We start from the raw sequence: 24790 nt of genomic DNA, 5'->3' as shown, positions 1-24790 counted from the left end.
GTTATTCAGTATACACTAAATTTATTTACAGTACATCAGTCTGCAGTTATCTCTTTAGTTTAACATGAATAGCAGAATATTGTGTTTAGGATGTACTTTTATTATTTTATCATACCGTGAGACAGTCTTCTAGATAATGTATGGATGGTGATGCTCACAAGTTTAAAAGGATATAACACTAACTTTGCAAGAAGCCCTACTAAGTGATGATAAAATCCTGGTGTGTATCACACACTTCTCTCCTTGATTATCTCTCAGTGAAGTCATTGTTATTGTTAATGATGTATGTTTGAGTAACTACCTATTGTTATTGCAAATTTGTGTGTATGTGTATGAATGGCTAACTGCCTGTCAGGCATTCCATTGAAAACTGTGATAAAAAGACTGGTAATTTTTGCCTTTCAATACTTGATATGAATACTTCCTAATTTATATGGAGGTCAGAATTGGCAACATTAAATGTTTGTAAGGTAAAAGTTTAAGGAGCTTTCTTTTGAAAGATGTGATTTTAGGTAAAGAGATAAAGAAAACTATAGTCATACATTGTTTCATATTTCAAATTTTTTAACTGCTAATGTTATTTTTTCAAGAAAAATCTGAAAGCATATGATAAATTGAGAACAACAAATGTATTTAACTCTGCCCACCAAATTTTCCTATTTGTAATAAGAATTTAAAGGCTAACAGATGCAGTGTCAGAAGTGCCATAAAAAGATATGATACTAATAGGATGAGACTAAGTGACCTTGTAGGAACTGAAAAAATTGGTTTTTAGGTTGTAAAGATGAAGTATAGCCTAGGATAAAAAAATAATAATGAAGAAACTGCTGGAACTTTGCCAAAGCTAAAAATTGAAGTTGCCAAATAAGACATTTAAGATGCCAAAAGTAAAGTTGACAGCTGCATGAGTGCAGAAGTAGAAGCAGATTGACGTTGTTATGATGGAAACATAAACTGACTTTATGGTTAAAAGTTTGGACTGCATCAAAAGATTATATAGTGAAAGTCCAATAATCTGGGATTAGGAGGACCAACTGGGTGTCAGTTTAGAAAGAATGCAGAGCCAACCAGTTGCCTATAAAATATTGGTTTAAACTAGAATGAGCCTTAATTACCTCAGTATTATACATATATAGTTTAAGTTATTCCAATTTCAGATCAACAGAAAGGCATGATTATGATGTATAAAACTAGTTTAATCAATTCTTTGGAAAAAGTGACCTAGTCAAGGCTTAATGATTGCACATTCATATTTACATTACTTCTCTTTTGTCCTTTCTATCTATTTATCATATGAAAAATGTTCATAGTTTTACCATTACATACTTAATAAATACATACTGTTGAATACAATACTTATGTCACATACTACTTATCTATGCCTAACATACTGAATGTAAATTTCTAATCTTCCTAGCCTAGCCTTTATGGAATCCTGCACCTACATGCCAGTGTTAACAGACTAACTACACCACATTTTAAGGTTTCTTTTTTTTCCTGATCTTAGCTACTGCGCAATCAAAATGTCAGTTCTACTTCACTCAGGAGTGCCAAGAGTTTCTGAACAATCTACCTTTAATTTAGATCCTCTTACTCCCAGCAGATTGATCTTTTAGATATTAATCTTTAAATGATGAATACTGTGAAACAGCAGTTTGCTAGATTTATTACTTAACGTTTTATTGTTAATGATGTATGTTTGAGTAACTACATATTGTTATTGAAAACTAGAAATTTTACATTATCAATAAGTTCAACTGTGGTAACATACATATTATGATAGTTTCCTATGACACTTTTTCAGGCTCAAGGACCAACAGCGTGCTGTTTGGAAACTGACTGAATTGTCACAGCATTCAGCAAGTGCTGGTGTAGGATCTCTGAGGGCAAAGTTTGAGGTAGCTGCAGGTCCATCTACACCAGCAACTGTTTCTGCTCAATTCAATTGTGAGGGAACTACTATGTCAGGCTTAGATTTTGCTCTTGCTGGCACTGGCTATAGAGTTTCACTTGTTAAAAAGAGATTTGTTTCAGGTAAGAGTTGATCATCAATTGAATTACAAGTTAAAGAATCATTCTCTTTTGGCTCATCAAAGTCCACTAAGTATCAGGTAGAGAATTCTATTTTTAGGTTAGCAGAAACACAGTAAGTTTTAGGAGAACATGCTTATATCGATATATATATATAGTATATTTTTTCCATGTACGTATAACATTTGAAATTTGCAAGTTTATTTTCTTGGAAATCTGTTTTATGAGTACGTACACACAATTGCCATTGTTCATACGCAAACAAACCTTCGGTCTTGACAATTGGATCATTTCTAGCGCCAAGCTGGATCCTGTTAAAAAGCAGATGAAAGCAAGGAATCTTGTGATATCTGGCAATGCATGCATAGCTAGGGTGAGGAGTGGTCAAGGACCACACCGCTACGCCAGTCTTTCTTTGACTGCCGGGGCGAGAGTTATGTTAACCTCTCTTGGCCTTTTCCTGGTTCTTTGCCTGTTTTGCTTGTGTTTAGTGGGTGTGTGTTTGGCTGATATTATGGCTTCCTCTGCTCCCTTCTCGGCCCCATTAGCATATGTGCTCCGGAGTTTCAGGTTTTCTGTGTTCTCGTTTTTTGGCCTCAGCGGCGACTGACCCCCACATCATGTGCAGTAGGTGTCGTTCCAATTTTTGTACTATAATGAATCCTTGCACAGAATGCCGGGCATGGCCTAAAGAGCAGTGGAAGTTGTTTTATGGCAAGAGAGAACATCAGAGGGTTTCGTCTCTTCATACTTGGGAGGGTTTTTTGCCTCTTCCCGATGCTTCATCTCCTGCAGTAGTCAACCCCCGTAGTAGCATTGTTCCTGTGTCTCCTTCCTTTTCTTCCATTGATTCGTCGCTGGAAGTATCGGGAGGTCACCAGGTTGATGTTTGTAATGTTACCCCTTCTTATTCGGGAGTTAATTTGATTCCCAAGAAGGGTGAGGCTTTTTCATCAATCTCTTTTCTTCCAGAGTTGGAGGCGTCCAAAATGGTGGCGATTTGGAAGACACTCGCGGTAGGGGGTCCCCCGTCCTTGGAGGGGTTGCTAGTGCATTTGTGGAGGCTCGCACCCCCCCCCCCCCCACCCTGGACTTGCCAGTCCATTCCCCCTCCTCCCGGCCTTGTCTTTGTAGGTAGCCAAGGTTGGCCGTCTTGTATTGCTCTGCCAGTAACTGGTGCCACTTCTTTGAGTCGGAGAGACGCCATGGCGTCAACCCCGTTGATGACGTCACAGGATCCGTCTTTGTGTATTCTTCCGCCAGTGGTGTCTGATTCCCCCTTCCCCCTCGCATCGAGGGGAAGCCGTGACGTCACCACCACTTGTGACGTCACTCCCATCGATGACGTCTCTCCCAGTCGTCTCCTCTGATCTGCCTCTCTCAGCCGTGGCATCATCCCTGCTACCCAGTTTCCTTCATCTCCCTTCCTTGTCATCAGAGCCTTCTCTGGCACATGAGTCTGAGGTTATATGCCAGGCAGTGCTTCAGAGGTTGGACTCTGTTTTGGATGTCAAGTTGGCTGCCTTATCGGTTGGGAGGACTGGTAGGAAACGTGTTGCTTCATCCCCGCCTCCTGAAAAGAGTTTGCATTAGAAACCAATGCTGTCTCCCTCTCCCTTTTCCCCCTCTACGCCCTGTTGGCTCATCAAGTATTGGAAGGCTACGGACTTTGCCCTTTCTTCTCCTACAAGGGAGGAACAATGCGAACGTGTTCCCGAGAGTGTTGGTGTTTCGGGCAGTGTTAGTGCAATCTGCAGGGGATGCTTTGTCCTCTGCTTCGAATCACGGGCGTTTCACACACACACACACACACACACGTCTGTGCACATTGCCAGTGTGTTGCAACCTCCCTCATCCATGCACGTTGCGAGCATGTTGCAACCTCCCCTGCCCCTGCACATGATGTAAGTGCTCCTTCTTCTCCAAGGCCTATTCGTCGCTGTAAGGATCTCAAGGCACCTGTCAAGAGGTCGAAGATAGTCAGCGCGGAGTTGGTGCAGCAGGAGTGTTTGCCTGCCTCTTTCACTGGTGCTTCCAAGAGTTTGACTCTGGGGGATTCTCCTTCGGTCTCGAGTGTTCAGGATTCCCCCCCATCTCACGTTCGTGAGTCTGCCACGCCCGTGACCATTCACGGACATGTTAATGAGTCATTTGTTGGGATAAGTGATGTTCCTAGTTCATCTCAGAAGCCGACGCATGGACCCACCCCAGACAGGTTAGTTGGGGTTTCGGGCTGTTTGGCTGCTAACCCTTCCGTTAATTTTAGTGGGGAAGGTGCCTTAGAGGAGCCTGCACACCCTTCTCATCGTCGGTCTCCGTTGCTGGAGCAGGAGGAGGGAGACATGCAAGAGTTTTTGTCTTCCTTTATGGAAGTTGATCTCATTCGTGGGTTTAACAATTTGGAAAGTAGGACTCAAGCTCGGTCGTCTTACACTCCTTGCTTGGAAGCCTTAGTGGGAGCTACTCAGGACCCCAAATCATCTCTTCAGTTTCCTTTGTCTGGGCACGTTCAGTCGGTCTTGCAGAAGGTTAACGCCTCTGTTTCAGACCAGGACGGTTCGCTTCGCTCTAGGGGCTCTACCAAGCTACTACCCCCACCTCTCACAAGACATAAGAAGTACTATGCTACGAGCTCTGCTTTTTTGGTGTCGCGCCATCTTAACCCAGACGTCATTCGCCTGAAGCCAGGATTGACTTTGGAGCAGGTGAGGTCGGTGGCTCTGTCCTTGTCTCCGCAAGATGCGTCAGCATTGGAATCTACAGTGGCCTTCATGTTGCAGACGGTTTCTTGGCTGGACTTCTGGTCTGTGGTTATTGCCAAGATAGCTTCTGACAGTTCCCTGGAAGGGTTGGTGAGTGCATCCTCGCTTGCCAGTCTGTTGCAGTCCAGGAGCAAGGCGTTTTCATATTTGGCTCACCTTAGTGCTAATTTATGGGCTAACCTTCTTCTGATTAGAGGAGACGCGGCTTTGTCTAGGAGGGAGATATCACTCGACACGGAGTCCTTGCTGGCATTGAGGAACGGAGATCTGTTGGATTCCCAATATTTATTTCCTAGGACAGAGCTCAAGAATGTGATAGACCGGCACCAGGCTGACACTAAAGACAGACTGGTGCACCAGGTCGTGTCTAAGTTGGAGTCTCTTCCTCAGAGACATCCGGCTCCTCCTCCTCCCGCTGCCCAGCAGCAGTCAAGGAGATCGTCGCTTGGTAAGCCGTTGAGGACTTCGAGTTCGGCAAGCCCTTCCTGTTCGACTCAGCCTAAGTCAGAAGATCAACGCCCCTTTCGCTCGCGTTCCTTTAAGCCAAGAAGGGACACAAGGGCCAGAGGTAGGTTAGGCGCCTCTCCCTCTCCTGCGCCACAGGTGGAGGGGGTGCCTGGCAGGCCATTGGGCCAAGTGGCAGAGTTATGGGGCGGAGAAGTGGATGGTAGATGTCCTTCGGGTGGGATACCCACTGCCATTCAACTCCTCCTCTGTCAGACAAGCTGCAGCTCAGGAAGGCATATCCTCCAGATTCTCTGAAGTTCTTGGCTCGTCGGGAGGAAGTGCAGAAAATGCTGGACAAGGATGCGATAGAGGAAGTAGTGCGTCCGTCCCCGGGGTTTTACAGTCACATCTTCTTGGTGTACAAGGCGTTGGGAGGATGGAGGCCTGTGATCAACTTATCCTCCTTGAATCACTTTATCGGGAAGACACGGTTCAAGGTGGAGACCCCATGCTCGGTGTTGGCAGCCATGAGGGTATGTGGCTTCATGCTGTCGATATACTTCAGGGACGCATACTTCCAAATCCCTATTCATCTGACGTCCAGGAAGTTCCTTCGCTTATCTCTTGGGGACAAGGTCTTCGAGTTCAGTCTCGTGCTTCGGGCTGACGACAGCCCCTCAAGTGTTCACAAGGGTCTTCTCTCTCGTCTCAAGTTGGACCCATGCTCAGGGGATCCGTTTGCTGAGGTACCTCGACGATTGGTTAGTCTTGGCAGTTTCCAGGGAAAAGCTGCTGCAGGACGGATCGTCTACTTTGGTCCTGTCTGGAACTGGGCATATTAGTCAACCAGGAAAAGTTGAACCTCGTACCCAAGCAAAGGATTCTCTACCTGGGCATGGTCATCGATACGACATTGGCAAAAGTTTTCCCGTCGGATCAGAGATCGAAGAAGTTCCTGTCAGAATCACATCAGTCAGCTCATCAGTGGCATCAGTTAGCTCATCAGTGGCAGGTTCTTCTGGGGGTGTTGTCTTCCCTGGAGAAGCTGGTCCCTCATGGGTTTCTTCATCTTCGGTCTCTGCAATGGAGACTGGGAGAATTCTGGTCTCCGGCGGGGGACTCTTCCCTGTTAGTGGTTCCTCTGTCTCTGGAAGTGAGAGAAGACCTACGTTGGTGGTTGGACGGCCAGAATCTGTTGAAGGGTGTCCCTCTGCGTTCTCTTCCACCGGACTCCTTCTGTTCTCGGATGCCTCCCTCGCAGGTTGGGAGGCTCATTTAGGCGGCCTCATCACTTCAGGCATTTGGAGTATGGAGGACAAGCAGCAACATATCAACATCTTGGAGTTGAAGGCAGCCTTCCTGGGTCTGAAGAAGTTTCTGGGGAAGGCAGAAGGTCATTCTGTCGTTCTCATGTCAGACAACACCATGGTGGTAGCCTATGTGAACAAACAGAGAGGCCTTGTTTTATGTCAACTTCACGCCTTGACCGTCGAGCTTCACCAGTGAGCGGTCAGCAATTCGGTAGGGCTCTCAGCCAGGTATATCCCAGGCAAACAGAATGTGGTTGCAGACAAACTCAGTCGCTGGGATCATATCCTAGGCACAGAGTGGTCTATTTCATCTTAGTTTTCCTTATTTTTTGGGGAACATCCCTTTGACTATTGTTGAAGTTGGAGATATTCTGTTCAGTGGTTCCAGATCCTTTAGCAATGGCAGAGGATGCATTCCAACATTCCTGGGACAACCTGGAGGTATATGCCTTCCCTCCATTTTGTTTGATATGTGAGGTTCTGAACAGGCTAATGAGATCACAGGGTCTCAGGATGACTTTGGTAGCCCCTCTGTGGCCTCAGGTGGAATGGTTCCCAGATCTGCTGTCGTTGTCATCAGAGGTTCCAAGGGAGAATCCCCCATGGCAACATCTCCTGTGTCAGCCCCATGTGGAAAGGTTCCACCAGTCAGTAGAATCCGTCTCTTCACAGTTGGAGGCTATCAAGTATCTCCTCCAAGCGAGAGGCTTTCTCAGAGAACAGCTGGGCATATGTTCAGCAGTCTTAGAAAGTCGACCTCCGCGGTTTACCAAGGCAAATGGGCGATCTACTGTAAATGGGGTTTTTCTCCATGTTTGTCCGTTTCTGCCATTAGAGGCTACAGGGCGGCCCTGAGTTTGGTGTTACGCCTTAAAGGTATCGACATCTCCTCTTCCTGAGAACTTTCCCTGCTAGTTAAGGGGTTTGAGCAGTCGAGTTCTCCTAGGGAGCTCAAGCCTCCGATGTGGGATTTTTCCTTGGTTCTTAAGAGCTTCACTAAACATCCATATGAGCCCTTGTGTCGCTCATCTGACAGGAACCTGACGCTCAAGACAGTTTTCCTTCTGGCCTTGGTATCTTCCAAGAGGGCAGGAGAGCTCCACGGTCTGAGCTATGAGGTGAAGCACACCAGGGGTTGGGGTTCGATGTCCTTCGAATTTGTCCCCTAATTCATGGCCAAGACCCAAAATCCCTGTGCATGATGACAGGTTCACTTCGTTTTCCATTCCATCACTGAATGAATTTGTGGGTGGTGATGCTCAAGAGCATTTGTTGTACCCTGTCCGGGCCCTGCGTTGCTATCTTAAAAGGACTCGGCACCTTAGACCAGGCTGCCACAGACTTTTTGTTAGCAGAGGCTGTACAAAGAAAGAGAAGTCTAAGAATACTATCTCTTTTTGGATATGGGAAGCCATCAGACAGGCATACTTGACTTAATGATTCCACCACCACGTATGTGCAGGCTAGAGCGCATGACATTAGGAGTATTGGTCTCTCTCTAGCATTCAAAAAGAACTTGGCTGTACATAGATTGCTGAGCACTGGTACTTGGTAATGCCAGTCCACATTCACCTCCTCCTATCTTAAAGATGTTGCCCATAGATCTGCGGACACAATTTCCCTGGGTCCTGTGGTGGCTGCCCAACAGGTTGTGTAACTCATAGTTGCCCTTAACAGGGCACTTTTGTATCTTACCTAAGATGATTGTGTGGATGAGAGAATGAGTGAGTTGGCTGGTCTCCTTTCTCTTGTACCTTTCCTTCTTCCTTCGGGTGGTTTAAGGAATGGACACGTCATTCGCTGGACTGGTTTGATGCAGGCGAGTAAGGTAGTCATACTGATAGTGTGGTCGTGTAATATACAAATATCTTACCAGCTATTTGGTAGCATATGCTCCACTCCTTGGTAAGGAGGTGTTGGGAGTAATACAAACCCTGGTGTCTTGGTTTGTTATTGGACAGTCAAAGTTTCTCTTTGGTTCCCTATACAATGGTTCTCCCATATATCTTTGTACGTCACTCAGGTTCTGAGTGGTTAGATATCAATTTATCTAGCTTCTCAACGGGCTTCAGTCCCTCACCAGGTATCATTTCTTCTGGGAGCTGGACTGGTGGGTAGGCCCCCAGCTGGTCTAGGATGTCTTGTACCTCCCTCCAAGTATGAGTCTATCCTATTGTTAAGACCAAAGATTTGTTGGCATATGAACAAATGACAAATTTTCTAAGACAATTTGTATTTTTCATAGCTACAAACCTGAGGTCTTAACATTATGCTGCCGGCCTCTAGCCACCCCTCTGTTTGTGGTAAGTCGTCCTGAGTTGGGAAAGACTGGCGTAGCGGCATGGTCCTTGACCACTCTCACCCGAGCTATCATGCGTTGCCAGATCACAAGATTCCTTGCTTTCATCTGCTTTTTAACCAGATCCAGCTATGCGCTAGAAATTATCCTATTGTTAAGACCTCAAGTTTGTAGCTATAAAAATTACAAATTGCCTTACAAAATTTGTCATTTTGAGACAAGGATTTTACTATTGCTTTTTGTGAAAGGAAGATATGATAAATTTTATGATTACCCCATGACGTAAATATATTTGTTCCAGTGGGGATACGAATACTACTATGCTTTTCATATATGGAGTATCCTTCAGTACATGCTCTGGACTGTATATGGACTAACAAGGAGGGTACTCAGGTGGGGGTGTAGGAGATGATGCCTAGTCTCACCAACCAGTGCTATGCTACCCATTATTTTTCCCTCTGTAGTAGTTAGTCTCATTGTTTGTGTGCTGACCGAGTACCCATTGTGCTCTGTCTTTTTGTGTGTTTTGGGTGTTATTTGAACTTTTCAGTGCTGATTTGTGTTAAACGATTATTCCCCGTGTGCCTGTGAGAATTGTGCTTTGCTTTTTTTTGTGTTGTTTTCTTCTTTGTTGTTGACCCTTTGTCCCTAGGGAAGGTAAGTAGAATCATCAATGCTGCGAGGGTGAACACCTAGCAGTAGCAGAGAAACTCTGTGATGTATAGGCCCCACTAATAGTTGGTCTGTTTGCTACTAGGCTGAACTGAAAGCTCCCTCTTCTGCTTCCCAATCCATACCCATGGGCAGCATGGAAGGACAATTTCCAATATTAGTTGAACAATGTGGACATAATACATTTTTCCTGTGTTCAGGCTCCTCTGCCAGGTAATAAACAAGGTCTTCATCACCCGGGGTCTTCATATGGCACTGGTGGCTCCTCAGTGGCCGCACACAGTAGTAAGTAGACCTTTTGTCTCTTAGTAAAGAGACTGATCAGCCTCTCTTCCCTATATCCGCTTGGGTATTCTCCTTGTTTGTCAGTACTGGGTGCCCCCCTTGTTTGTCAGTACACAGCCAGTCCAGCACATGCACTGAAGGGTACTCCTTATATGAAAGGCATATGTCTGGGAAAAATACAAATCACTTTAAAAATTTGTCATATGTGTGATGCACAAGCTGGATTATTTTATCTTAGTTCTTTCTTTTTTCCAGGTAAATATATATGTGATGCAGATGCTGTATTAAGACTACGTTATGGTTCAATTCCAAGCTAGCCTTAGGCTTCGTATAGTGTTAATTTTAAGTTAAGGTTATGTACAGTATTGTATTACTTAAAGCGAGCTAACATTGTGAGAAGTGTTCGCAGAACCAAAGCATGTTTTGAAAAATATTGCTATTTATGAAAAACAAATTCATTATTATTTGGGAATCGTTGATGCTTAAGAAGCCAGAAATAGATATAAAACTTTGGCCTTCTTATGCTTCGTTTTTAGGCACTTACTTTGGTTAATGATTAAAAAAAAGTTGTTCAGGAAGATTTAAAATTTGACAGGGAATAAGAAAAAATAAATTGTTCATATACAAAACAAACCTTCGGTCTTAACATGAGAATTTACTAGCGCCAAGCTGGAAACCGGTAGAATTAAAATTAAACTTGTGAGATCCAGGGACTATTGGCATCTATACCAGGTCACGGGGCATGTATTACCCAGAATGCCCTAGGCGTCCTGTGACCCACCAGTTATTTTTCTACTGCCTTTAAGATGCGACATGTTTACTGTCTATCTGTTTTAAAGCCAGTTTTAGTTTGCCGGTTTTTTATCCATTTCACTTTCAGTTTTCTTGTTAATTTTCTTTCTCTGAGTGTACTAAGTGTGGGTGTGATCTGTAGGAGTGTGTACGTGGTAAGACAGAGTTTTTTGCTTCACCATCGGGATCTTCTTCCGTTTCGAAGAGAAGACAAAGGAAATGCCCTGGAGTCAGTGGCTTTCCATGTTCAAGATTCCTAACTTCGGTGTTGACGGATCCTCATCTAACATGTAGTAGGTGCAGAGAAAATGCATGTACAATTACTAATCCTTGTTCAGTTTGTTGCGGTTGGTCGATGGAACAGTGGAGGAAGTTTTATGAGAAAGGCCAGTACAAAAGAAAGAGATGGCGCCATCTTTGGATGACCAAGCGTTGCCGGCTTCTTTTGTATCGGCAATACACCAGACTGCTCCATATGTTTCGCCACCTGCTTTTGATTTGTCCCATACCCCTTCGGTTTCTCCTAGCGATTTGTTATAGGAAACTCTAGGAGGGGTTTTGGGTTATTTTATGCATAATATTTACGCTCCGTTGTTCCGAGCAGGGAGGGGGGGAGCATTGCCATCTTTGTTCCAGGTGCCGGCTCCCGACGCACAGAGGATGGAAGGTACGTGGGCAGCGCTAGGCCTACCAGGCATACCAACCTTAGAGGGTTTGCTGTTGCATTATATGGCGTCACGATTCCAGCAGAGTCCAGCAGCGCTGAATGTTCCTCAACCCCCTGGCTTGCACTTTATGGGAAATAATGCCGCGACTACGCCAACAGCTTCAATGTTTACACCGATGCAGAATGTTGGAGGTAGTTTTGCTGCAAACGCAGGGATGTCAGCAGCCGCCGCCCAATCTCTCCTTACAAGATTGGTGACGTCACAACCGGCGTCACACGCCAACATGGCAGATGCGATGACGTCACAGCCTACTGCTTCTCGATCTACTTCGCTGCCTCCGGAACCAAATACGCTTTCTGACTCAGTGGTACACACACAGTAATGAAGAAATTACAGGATCTAGAGCAGAAAATTGCTAAGAAAGACCAAAAGAAAAGGCGTGATTTGTCGTCTTCTTCGTCTTCTTCCTCTAGCTTGGCATCATCGCTAAGTTCGATGATGTCACTGCGTGTACCGGTCAAGCATTGGAGGATACGGGATTTCGTGACTGATCCTCGGGCCAAGAGGAGAAGAGTGAATTCTTCTTCATCTTCGGGCCAGGACTGTCACATCCCAATCAGCAGGAAAGTCAAGAAGTCAGTGGCTGGTAAGCTCAAAGCTAGCGGACAAAGCCATTTACAAGAGTCCGAACGTGCGAGAGCGTCGACGGTCGCTGGGCTAGTGGCCGACGCGGAGTTGCCAGTAGAGACCACAAAGAGTCTAAGAGAGACTACAATGCCGTTGGTGAATTCAACGTTGGGGGCGAAAAGTGCAGCAAAGAATAGAGCACAGATACCAGTTTCGCCTTTAAGACCGTTTGAAATACGGAGAAAGGATGAAAAGGCTCCAATTAAAAGAACGAAGAATAGAGAGTTGGCAACCTCGTCTGATACGTTGGTGGAAGGCGTTGTCCGCCTAAATGAGGGATCAAGGCTGAATTCTCAGACAGTCGTTGGAGACGATATCAATCATCATAGAGAGGAAGTTAGCTCGGTTTCGAGAGAGCCTTCATCTTGGAGGTATAGGCGAGATTCTCGCTCTAGATCGGCAAGCAGAAAAGGAGTGAGGCTGTCTCGTTCTCCAGCTGACTATTCGGGATCGAGCCGTCTGCGGCCATCAGAGATCAAAGAGGCCGTGTCCGTAGGGGCAGATGGCCACGAAGCACCTGGACATTTGTCAGAGGATAGGAGTGAGATAGCGTCTCCTGTGGCTGAGTACAGTACGCAAGAACCAGAGGAAGGAGAAAACAAGAGTTTCTGGCTTCATATGTGGAGGTAATTGATTTGATTCGTTAATTCAATAACCTTTCGGGGAGCATGGAAACACCTTCCAGTATGCTTCCTCCAGGGATTGACATGGTGTTTGGTTTGAAAAAGGATACCAAGTTGTCGTATGAATTGCCTTGTTCAAGTCATGCGGAGTCCATTTTACAACGTAAACGCACAGACTGCGGGAAGGGATAATTCCTTAAGATCAAATAGATCGTTCAAGTTTATCCCTCCTCCAATGATGAAACAGGAAATATTATACGACACCAACGGTTCCTTTGCTATCTAGACAAATTAACCCAAATGTGGTAAGGTTAAGGCCTGGATTAACCTTAGATCAGGTTAAAATGGAATACCCTTCGATGACTTGCCAAGAGGCTGCTACGTTAGAAGCAACGGCTTCTTCTGTCTTTCAGACTGCTTCTTTGTTGGATCTTTGGTCAACAGCAGTGGCAAAAATTGCATCCTCTGAAGTGGCATGAAAAGTAGTGGATGAATCAATGTTCATTAGATTACTACAATCAGGTTCCAAAGCAATTGCGTACTTGACAAATTTAAGTGCCAATGTTTGGGCAAATATCCTGTTAATGAGGAGAGATGCAGCTTTGGCTAGACTAAGTTGCACTGTTGATTTGGATCCCTGCTAGTAATGAGGAATGGGGATATCTTAGAGTCGCAATTGCTGTTGCCAGAGGCCATACTGGAAGAGGCTAGAGATAGAAGAAGGATGGACACCAAAGATAGATTGGTACAGCAGGCAGTTAGAAAAACATCTAACAGTCAAGCTAACCCTATGGAGGTAAGGCAGCAGCAAATACCTCGAAAGAAACCAGTGAGACATAACATCCCTAATAGAGCAACAAGACCCTCTTCCCCAAAGAAGTTAGCTCATCGGCCCTTTCACAATAGAAATAACAGAGGAAGGTGGATTAGGGGAAGAGGGAGAGGCTCAAGACGATAGGATGGGCGCCTCTCATCTCTCAGCCACACCAGTGGGGGGTTGCCTGGCAAATCACTGGAAGGTGTGGCAGGAACTGGAAGCAGAGCAGTGGGTGGTGGATGTTCTCTGGGGTGGGTATTTGATTCCTTTCGAAGTAACCCCACCCCTGACAGAACAGCCATTACCTCACCTCGCTTATGCTCAGGAACCTCAGGAGGCTTTCATTCTGCAAGAGGAAGTGAAGAAGATGATGGAAAAAGGGCTGTGGAAAAAGTATCCATTCCGTCTAAGGGGTTTTACAGCAGGATTTTCCTTGTCCCCAAAGCCAACGGGGACTGGAGGACAGTAATAGACCTTTCAACATTGACTGCTTATAAGAAAAACCAGATTCAAAATGGAAACTCCAAAGACGGTTCTACAAGCAGTCAGGATCAAGGACTTTATGCTGACAATTGACTTGAAGGACGCATACTTTCAGATCCCAGTCCATCAGTCTTCCAGGAAATTTCTCTGCTTTAGTCTTGCAGAGAAAGTTTTCGAGTTCAAAGTCCTGTGCTTCGGATTGACAATGTCTCCTCAAGTTTTTACAAGTGTTCACTTGTGTCGACATGGGCGCATGCTCAGGGGATCAGGCTAATAAGATATCTAGACGATTGGCTGGTGATAGCAAAGTCCAGAGAGAAATTACTTCGGGACAGGGCGACCCTTCTGCAGTTTTGTTACAGCTTAGGTATTGTGATAAATCAGGAGAAGTTGCAGTTGGATCCAAGTCAACGGAGTCAACGGCTGGTGTATTAGGGAATGGTTATAAACACAATAAAAGCCAAAGTATTCCCGACAGACCAGAGAGTAGAGAATATGTCTGTGGAGAGAATTCTGAAAGCTGGTGTTTGGAAACGCTAAACAACTTTCACTTCCTTTTATTTAAAAGACGTTGCCCATAGATCCTTGGACACTTTTTCCTTGGGTCCAGTGGTGGCAGCCCAGCAAGTGGTATAGCTCATCCAGTACCCCTGGCAGGTCAGTTTGTGTCTAGTCTAAGATGAAGATATGAAAGTAGAATGAATGGGATGACTGGTCTTTTTTCTTTACTACTTTCTTTCTTCTCCTTTACCTACGGGCAGTATGAAGGAGAGTACCATCATAAGCTGGAACGGACTTGATGCAGGTGAGGTGGTCAGCCATACTGTACAATTATTTTATAGTATAGTATACTTTTCAGTACCAACACACTCCTCTCAGTAACAGGGAAGAGAGGGGTGATAGTAGATCCAGATACAAGGGACAAGAGTGGTGTATGAGAATGGAAGGTTCTCTATTTTCCATAGTGTATAAACCATGGCATGGTACCAGCACCCAGTGAGGGAAACCAATAGATTCTCTTATATCTTTGGTTCAAGGGTTTATAGTCCATTCTCTTGGAATACTCCTAATATTCGGAAATGGATAAAGGTGGCAAACTCATTCGGAAGTGTATAAAGGTGGCAAACTCCCAGTCAGTTATAGAGACTTACCTCCCTTCATTAAGTAAGTCTATCCTAATGTTAAGACCGAAGGTTTGTTTCGTATATGAACAAATGACAAATTTGTAACTAATTTGTATTTTTCATAACTAACAAACCTGAGGTCTTAACAGTTAAAGGCCCACCTTGAACCACCCCTCTAGCAGTCTAAACTGGGTTAGAAGTGTAACTGGTTGGTCACGGGATGCCTAGGGCATTCTGGGTAATACATGCCCTGTGACCTGGCAAAGATGCCAATAGTCCCTGGATCTCACAAGTTTAATTTTAATTCTACCGGTTTCCAGCTTGGCGCTAGTAAATCCTAATGTTAAGACCTCAGGTTTGTTAGTTATGAAAAATACAAATTAATTACAAATTTGTCATATTGAATATTTAGTTGCATAAAGCTAAGCTTTGTCTGTGGCATTAAGCGCGAGAAAGATCCCAAATACTGTATTATTAAATGTATTTGCATTATAGATTAGGAACATATCAGCATCATCATATAGTGGATTCTGACAACTTATTAATTGCAAAGGAAATGATAAATGCAGAGGTAATTGCATGCAGATAGTGGAATGTGTATAAATGATAAGGAACAAATTATTTTGATAAAGAAAACGTGTAATACTATAACCTTTTATTGTAAGTCTTATGAGACACTTATATTTCATATTATTTCTCATATAATTACTGTTAATACAAATGTAAATGGTTGCAGCTGTAAGTGCCATAGAATTCAAGTTTAGACTATTGTGCAAATTGTCTCAGAAAACTTGTCATTTAGATCCCCCTACTATGCTGGAATGTCACCTATGCAATCCTAGAATGGAAAGTTTTTTCATATACATGCAGTATTCATCTGGATGTTATCATGAAATTTTCTTTCTTATATGGTAGAATAATCTTACTGAGTATGATAACACAGCCGTAGAATCATATTAGTAAAAGTATGAGTTATGAGGACCTCAAGAATTTAATGGGATATATTTAACTGGATTATCATCTTGTTAAATGTTCAGTGTGGGAGTACCGATTGATGTTTCCAAAAGTAGTTAAAAGGTACACATTGATGGTTCAGAAGTAATGGCACTGACTTACAGTTAAGTGTTGCTGTTTAGAAAATCACAGTTTTAAAAAAACATCAGAACCTACTTTCTTTTGTGAACTAATGAGACAAGTTAATTTATTATGGGTGGGATACTAATTTCATAATTTCTTATTTGAACTGAAAATTTCATAGGGAGTTTGCAGGATAATAATGAGGTATGTATACAGCTCAACATAATTTCTTTGAACTGGAAATTCCTAGTCACATCCAACTCTTCCTTCCTGAACATTAAATCATCTCCGCTGTGCATACTCACCTTTGTAAGATCTATCTACTACACTCACTTTCTGTGTTAAGGAAGATCAGAGTCCAGTTGTGGGGAAAGGAGAACCTTCAATCTTGAGATTGATGGGATAGTATGAAAAAACGTTTTGCGTCATAAAAATGTATGTTGGTTCATACTACCTCTCAATACTATTTAGAGCATAAATATGCATTTGTCTGGGAGGGCAGAAAAATCCAGTGCCCTGGCCATCTCTAGTAAGATGGATCAGAGCTGGAGTGAAGGAGATGAAAAGCTGAAGTCAAGCGTATTGTAAAATGCTTAGAAGGCTCTGTATGTAAAACATTGATAAGTATATTTTGCCCTTGACTTTCACCATTTTGAAAAGTTGTAGGAAAATATAGGTGAAAAATCCAGGAAGTTCCAAAACACAAAACTAAAATTTACTGCTCACCAACCACACCAAGAATATAACATTTCAGCTTATTATTTGAGAGCATCATTACTACCTGTCTCTGTTGCCATCGTGTTAAGAGCACCGTTACTGCCTGTCAGTGTTGCCATCATCCTTACAACCTGCTATTAGTCAAGCATGACGTTGCAACTGCTTCTTACTTAGGTAGGATTACAATCACTTTTATGGAAGAGTAAATATAGAGCTCAGTACCACTCAGATAAAAATTCAGTTATTACCACATTTGCATCAAATCTCCATTGTAGGAGAGTGAGAAAGAATTTTAATAGCTCTATTTAATTTATATTTGTACTGAAGTTATGGTAATTCTGTTAAGTTCTATATTTGTGGCAATTCTAGGTTTGTTTTCTGCTTCAAGTCATTTAACAAAAGCAGTCTAGACATCTTTTATAAAAAAAAATTATATTGCTGCTGACATGATGGTGGTTAATACTAAGTGTGTACAGACTTATTTTTATTATTACAGATGCCTTATAACAAAATAATTTAATAACAGTTGTGTTTACGTCACTCCACTTTGTTTTAGGTATTGCAATTAATGTAGAGAGGGTTTGTGTACAAAAGAATTTGCAAAGATTATTTTTGCAGGTATTCAGTGCCATGAGGTACACTGCCTTCCTATTGGCAAAACACTCCTAATTGCTCATGAGTTACATCTAAGTAAAGTCTTTAAAGGTTAAATGGTACTTCCATGTCCCTGCCTAGAGACTGGCTAAGGTCCAAATTATGTTTGAAAGTCAGAGCTTGAATTTCATGGGTTTTAGTCTTCAATCTGGATCATCCTTTCTCAGAACTCCCCAAATATACTCTGATAAACATGATGCTAGAGATCTGTTTCTTAATTTTTTTTAGATAAAGCCTTACTGCTCAGATGAGCAAAGTAGTAATGGCAGAAAATGGAGCTGTAGTAAATTCATTACTTTTGAATGAATGTATTTCAGCCACAATGTGAAGCAAATGAAAAACCGAAGACCAATTCTTGGGGTTCACAGAGCTTACAGACATCCTTTGAGGAGACTAGAGCTGTAAAATGATTAGGAACTGATTAAAAGCTTGAAGCAGATCAGAGATGCCTATCACCATCCAAATCCATACCTTGCCGAATGAAGATGAGAGGAAGCTACTCTATATCCCTTTGCCACAGGAAGATAAAACTTATTTTGGTGTTGCAGAAAAATGAAGGAAAAGTTTGCTATTACTGGAATAGAGGCATTGTGCTCAAGTATAGTTTTTATTACAGCAGCTAACAAAAATGGGTCTTTTGCCTTGGTTAATTTTAGTCACTGACTACGCAGAGGATAGCAGTTGCTGCTCTTGTGAATTGGAAACATTACTCCAAGTCTGCTTTTGACACACTTTCCACACCTAGGTAGAATGATCCCAGACAATTTAGAAATGGAAGTTGGGTCTGCTTCAAGAGGGTCTTTCACCGGCATGAATATTACTTCTGCATCAGCATCCAATAACTTTTGATGTTTTAAGTATGAGACCCATAATAAACTGGTTAAGAAGGGAATTTGTATTTAGAAAGGAGAGATTATACCAACACTTGAGTTGAACAACCCATGGCTCAGCTCATATGTGCTTTCAAAGAGTCCAGTGTCTATGAGAATGTACTTTCCAAAGGGAGGAAAGTCCTTAGTTCCACCTAACCTAACTTTAGTACTCGTAGACTGTTGGACCAACTTGCCCCTTTTGTTGCAGCAATCCTTCCACTTTGAAAAAACACTGGGAACCATAAGAAGAATTAAAGGGAGATTCTAAGTCAGGAAAGATCTCAGTAAGTTCAACTTTATTCCCATTTCATTCACAGTAGACTCAGGAAAGCTACTGATCCAAATTATTTGTTGTTCTTAAATCACATAGGTCTGTTAGAGACAGCAATCTTGGCAAGTCTTTGAAAGTAGCATCTCTCTTCTTTAGTATATCATTTCTGGGCTCGGCCGTGTCGCTCTGTGAAATACGTTCCTTTACTTTCTTCAGTTGGTATACAGCAATGTGACCCTAATATGGACCACAGAGGCTATCCCTAATGACTAGATCCATCCAGGTTGACCTTGTGTCTTCAGAGGGAAACTGCTGACACTGCTGAGGACCCAAAAACCTTTATATTTATTGTTAATGGAGTGAAGGATGTCTAAGCACCCTTAATCACTTCCTTTACCGTAGACAAGGGCTCCACTCATGGGGAATGTGCTTTTGTTATAGCTGCACATCATTCAAGAAGACTAAAATTGACTTTGCTTTGGATTGTAACTTTTGGCAGAGCCTGCCATGGATTATAACCTTTAGCAGAGTCTCATCATCCAAATGTAGTTTTGATGAACAGAATCTCAATATCCAGATGTAGTTCTACCACTGAAGTTTCCTTAATTGTGTAGAAAGGTAATTTCCATATTAAGTATTTCACGGACCAATTGTACCACTTCAGCAAGGTAGCTTCATCCTGTAAGGTGGAGGCTTTCTGAAGGTTTTTCACTCGAGTCTCACTTCCAAGACCTTATCCTAATAAGAGTCAAAGCTAGCCCTTAGAATTTTCATAATTCAAAAACTAATCTCTGCAATCATGATGGCACCTGTGATGACTGGAGGAGGAGCATCTCGAGGCATGTTTACATATGTAAACATGTGGCTTCGTTCTTTGCTTCTATTACAGGGGAAGGTTTTAATTCACAAAGGATTGTTCTATTCACCTGAGACCAAAAATAATACTTTATTTAGGGAAATAAATGCCAGCTTCTGTCATCAATGGAACTGAAGGAGCCTGTATGGTTGAGTGACTAGGTTTTGACTGTGGAACAGGATAACCAACTGGAGGAATAGATTTAGAAGCTGGATTTGGTAGGCATACAGAACTGTGGACAGGGAGGCAGAATCCTCGACTGGTAAAAGTGGCCATGAGTAATTACGTACACACTTCATTAAAAGAATTAAAATCAGTTATCAAAATAGCAAGCTATCCATATAAAAGAAACAGAAACCAAATGAACTAAGAGTAGTAAAATGTATTGCACATTAGGTATGAAAATTAATAAAAAGTAGATAAATGCATTGAAAGATGATATCATATGACACACACTATGCAGTACAAAAAAAGCTCAACAAAATGCTTTGAAAGGTAAACACTTAAAATTGAATAAAGTAGTGAAACCCAATGATAATGAAAAGGCAAAGCATAGCAGTTATCCAGGGACAATTGAAAACAAAAATAATGATGCTGAAGTAGTCACACAAGAAAGTGAGAGAGTAGCAGATAATTAAGAGTATTGATCATGCACGGCAGGAATTTATTTTGATTTGGAAGGATGCATTTGTTGCGACTAGGATTTAAAATTCATGGCATTTGGGTAATACATGATTAGGGTGGGGTGAAACAACTAGTTGTAACCAATAGCAAATAATCAAAAGCCATCCATGGTTATGTATTTTGTGAGAAATCATCTTTATTTAACACAGTAAGGTCATTTACAGCCATTGAGCAGAATACTTTCTACAGGAAAGCATAAGATTAAAGTAATTTGGCTATTAAATATTCTAAAATATATTATTACAGTATGTTATGCACAACAAAACCAAGAAACAGCTCAAAGGTAAAATAATTGTATCTTAGTGATAGGCTTTCATCCTCTGTGAGATTGATAAGAAGGGTAATCAATACCAATATTGCATGTTTTCTCCCAGCAGTTAGTAGTGAGAAGTAATGCTGGAAATATTAGGGCACTGTTCTCTAACAGGAATAACTTTTTTTTTATAAATAATTACTTTGGGTTTATTTATAAGATATTTATATCATATGTTTTAGGCAGTAGTATCTATGAACGACAGTGTGGTACCATAAGTGCTGAATTTTTTTGTAGTCCAGTGTCCATGGTCCAACCAATATAGGCTTGCACCAAACTTTTCTGCTAGGGTAACTTCAGTTATGAAACTTTTGAAAAGTGATTCCGTGGCCTCCTTACACTGCTTTAATAATGGTAGGAGTAAGGTTTCATAGATTCATTATGGTAATATATATTATTAAATGTAAGATCAAGCATATTTCAAGTATCTTGAACTCCTGCCACAAGTTCCATGCACTCAAAATATTTATAGCACAAAGCCATCCATTAGATTTTCAGAACTTAGAAATTTGGACGTTTGTTATGAACTATATATACTAGTATATGAAAGTTACATTAAAAGTAAGCAGACCTTCAGGTGGAGAATTAGTGTTTTAACAAAATCAGGGCACTGAAATGGATATAGATTAGGTTTGGCTTTTTATTTTTAGTTTATTACTATTATTACAAAATGTGCAGCATAAATTTATTTTTGTATCTTATTTTATTAGTATTAAAAGCTAAGCTGCAACCATAGATGGAACAGGAGAATGCAACAAGCACAAGGGGCCCAATTGGGAAAGCAGTTCATTACCAAGAAAGCAAACTAAGAATAAAGTAAGAAAGAGAAAAAAAACAGGAGTAAACAACAGGAAGATAAATAACAATGTAAAATAAATGGGAGAAATATACCAAATTTTAAAAAGGGAGTTGTATATTTCCTGGCTATACAAACTAGAGGCTATTATGATAGGAGATATTTTTCAGCATGAACTGGGGCAATTTTAGAACTCCACATTTTCTTTGACTGCAGGGACTAAGCAGGGGAGTTGAGATGGGGCTTACCATATAAAATGCTATGCTTTGTGTACCAAGGAAATTTATTTATTTATTTATTTTTTTGCTCATGCAGTAATACAAACAATTGCCTCTTGTAACAGGAGACTTACCCATTAGGTGGGAAGTAAACCCTGTCAACTGACTTTAGAAAGGTCATGCTCCCAGTTGCACATGCAATAAGGGGATGTCAGGACTCACTTAACTTCTCAGTTTGGTGAGAAGGTTGAACATAGTAGTCAGCCCTAGGCCAGAGTACCCTTTATTATGAGACTACTGAATCGTGTGAAGGGGCAAAGAAAACGAAGCTAGTGTATAGTTAGTTTGGTCAAGGGTATTTCTCTACTCATCCTCCCTTATACTACCAGTTAACTAAATCGTTACCAAGTTCTATGGCCATCCCAGCTCGCACTGAATGATGTCTCCAATTATAAAAGGTGATGGTTTGCATTCCCTTTGGAGCAAATCAATAAACTATGGACACAGGCTTAACAAAAGAGCATTTGCACTAAGAGAAACTTTTATGAGTTGCTGATAACGAGAACGCACGTAGTACTTTTAGTTATTGAACTGATAACGGAACCTCTTTCCTTGAGTTCAGAAAGGTTGGGCGGTCTTTGACCAGCTTTCACCTAATATGCGCATACGTTACCAGATTTCGCAGATTCCTTGCTTTACAATCTGATTTTTTAACCAGTTCCAGTTAGGTGCTTTTAAATTTTCTTATTGTTAAGACCTCAGGTTTGTTAGCTATGGAAAATACATTTTGTTTTTTAAAAATTTGTCATGTTAGCCCCCTATGCACCTGCACAGAAGGCTCATCAACAGTACAGTGAACCCTCATGCACATGGGCCATTCACCTGTATCTGTATGCACACACTGGCATAATGTTTAGTCCCTTCAGTTCTGGAACCTCGGTCTCTTCCGCCCAACATTTCTGAATTATACACACACCAACCTATCATATTATTATACTGCATAATTATTCATGACCTAAACCTTTAGAAACACTCAAGATACTTTCACATAAGCTAGTCTACACCATATTTCCACATGTACACACTATTAGTCTTTAATACTCTCCATCTTTTTCAATTAACCCAATCATGTTTTTTAAAAAATTATAAATTAATAAACGAACTTAAATTATTATTACTTAATACCCTGTGAGAACTAAATTGATTAGCTCTGTTGTTATAATTAACTACTTAATATATAAAGTGTTCATTTTATTTGCAATATTGAAGGGAAACATATTGACTCTTATGTTAGTGTATGAGATACACGAATGTAAATTTTGAAGTCTCCAAACTTTTTTTGCATTGCAATTGGAAATTCATCAATTTTCATTAGCTTGAACTTGCTTTTCACTTGTCTTTAATGTTATGCATATCACTCAGATTAAAACAAAATGCTCAATTATAAAAATTTCATAAGGTCATATGGAAATATACAACCAGCATTAGTAATTTTTCTCTTGACTTGATTTTCACTTCTAACAGCACTTACATTTGTAACCATGACCTGTAAAATATTAACTGTTGCAGATATATACAGTTGGAATGTGTCATAAGTATTATTGCTATACTCTATATAGATTTATTACTCTTGAAGGCTCATTCATGAGAGCTGTTATTCATTTTTATATTATATAATTTTTTAAAGAAATGTGTGTCAGGTTAGTCATCCAGATCTTTATTCATTGATTTCCAGTGACATTATACCAAAGGTGTAACTAACAAAATTGTTATATACATATATATTGATATATATATATATTTTAAGATTTAGGAACTTTGTGGTTTCCATATAAATCATTCCTTTTTATAGATCATTACCAGTGTTTGTACTTTGGTGTTTCTAATGTTAATATCAAAAATTTTAATATTTCCCATTTCCTAGTCAAAACTTAAATTTTTGTTTCCTTCTTAGAAAAGGTGTTATTTATATATTACTTATTGTCTTGTAAATTTCTTTGTATTCCTCTGGTTTTTTTAAACGTAAAGCAGATACTATTTGGATTTGATTATAGTTAAATGATTTAAGGCTTTTTAGTGAAATAAAAATTAATGTGGTGTTCTAAGACCTACCAAAAGCCAATGAAGGAGAATGTTAATGGATACAATGTATGTATTTTTTACTTAGTCCACATATTATTTACTTTTGTATTGATTCCACAATTATTTTAGACATTCGAAGGTGGAATCAGTAGAGTTATCTTTGTGGTCAATTTTATGTATATTTTGGTAAGGTAATTTTAAGCAACCAAAGAATTTTGGATCTGCCAGGCAACAAAATTACCAATTTTCCAGAGATTTATAGCATTCACATGTATATTAAGTAATTGGAAATTCAATGCCATTTTGTAGTGCTGTAAAAATGTAAATTCCACTAAAGAATAATTTGTTGATTTTTGTATTTACATTTACATTATATTTCAGACTACTAAATCGTGTATGAAAATCAGCCATCATTTACAAATATTTTTTTTTTCTTTTGATCTCTTAAAGTTTTGTCCTGTATCAGTGTTATCACTGAAAGGTTAGCGGTGTTTTATACAGAATCATACTTTTTGTAAGTTTTCTCCTGATTTTGCTATGAGATATTGATGATCTGCAACATGAATATGTTAGTTTGACTAAAACAAAAGAAATTGTGCTATGAAAGTAGTTAGTATTACAGTAGAAGTTCGATTAGTCTGCTCCCTCAGGAACAAACCTATGTCAAATGATCATCTCATTCCCAATTATGTTTTGTTGGTCAACTGTTAGGAACTCTGTTTAATATCCACACAGTTACTATAGTGCACTCTTTATTAAAGTACAAACTGAAGCCCCACCAACATAGTTCCCAAAAAAGAGCAGTTTACCCTGGTCCCCTCCCATCCTAGTTCTAGACATGTGATGTTCCCAATATGTTGATTTACATGCATAAATACCACTGCCACAAATATTTAAATTACAGCCAGTGTTTTTGTATTAAAACGGATTGTTCAGACCTGAAAAGTTCATAACTCGCCTGGTAACTTTCTACAATATTCCAAATAACAAGGTGCTTAGAGAATAAGGCTGCTGCTTGGTGGGAACTGGAACAGTAGATGCCCCCTGCTATAGACATCTGGAGCACTGGATCATCAACCCAAAGGGCCCATGATAACCAGGCTCAAGCTCAGGGTCATCCAACCCCAAAAAGATGGGTTCATGTATTGAAATCTTGTAGCTGTACAGGCCACGGAGACAATGTTCAGACATCATTGCAGAAGATGGGAAGGGAATAGCAGATGATGCTGTCATCTTAGCCTGGAAGTCAG

General features: G+C 41.0%; 1 protein-coding gene across 5 annotated transcripts in view; it reads left to right on the top strand.

Annotated features, from left to right (window-relative positions):
* LOC135217708 (F-BAR domain only protein 2-like) overlaps positions 1-23930 on the top strand; it is a 258564-nt gene extending 234634 nt beyond the window's left edge. For all 5 annotated transcript variants that reach the window (XM_064253698.1, XM_064253697.1, XM_064253695.1 and 2 more), the window contains 2 exons: positions 1805-2034; positions 10062-23930. In XM_064253698.1, coding sequence (XP_064109768.1) covers positions 1805-2034; positions 10062-10123 — 292 coding nt within the window. In that variant the 3' untranslated portion in view covers positions 10124-23930. The remainder of the gene's footprint in view (positions 1-1804; positions 2035-10061) is intronic.
* The last annotated feature ends 860 nt before the right edge of the window (positions 23931-24790 follow it).

The sequence above is a fragment of the Macrobrachium nipponense genome, chromosome 7 (genome assembly GCF_015104395.2).
Source record: "Macrobrachium nipponense isolate FS-2020 chromosome 7, ASM1510439v2, whole genome shotgun sequence".
In the NCBI taxonomy this organism is placed as follows: Eukaryota; Metazoa; Arthropoda; class Malacostraca; order Decapoda; family Palaemonidae; genus Macrobrachium; species Macrobrachium nipponense.
The sequence above is the reverse complement of the archived record's forward strand: the minus strand, read 5'-3'. Positions and strand labels throughout refer to the sequence as shown.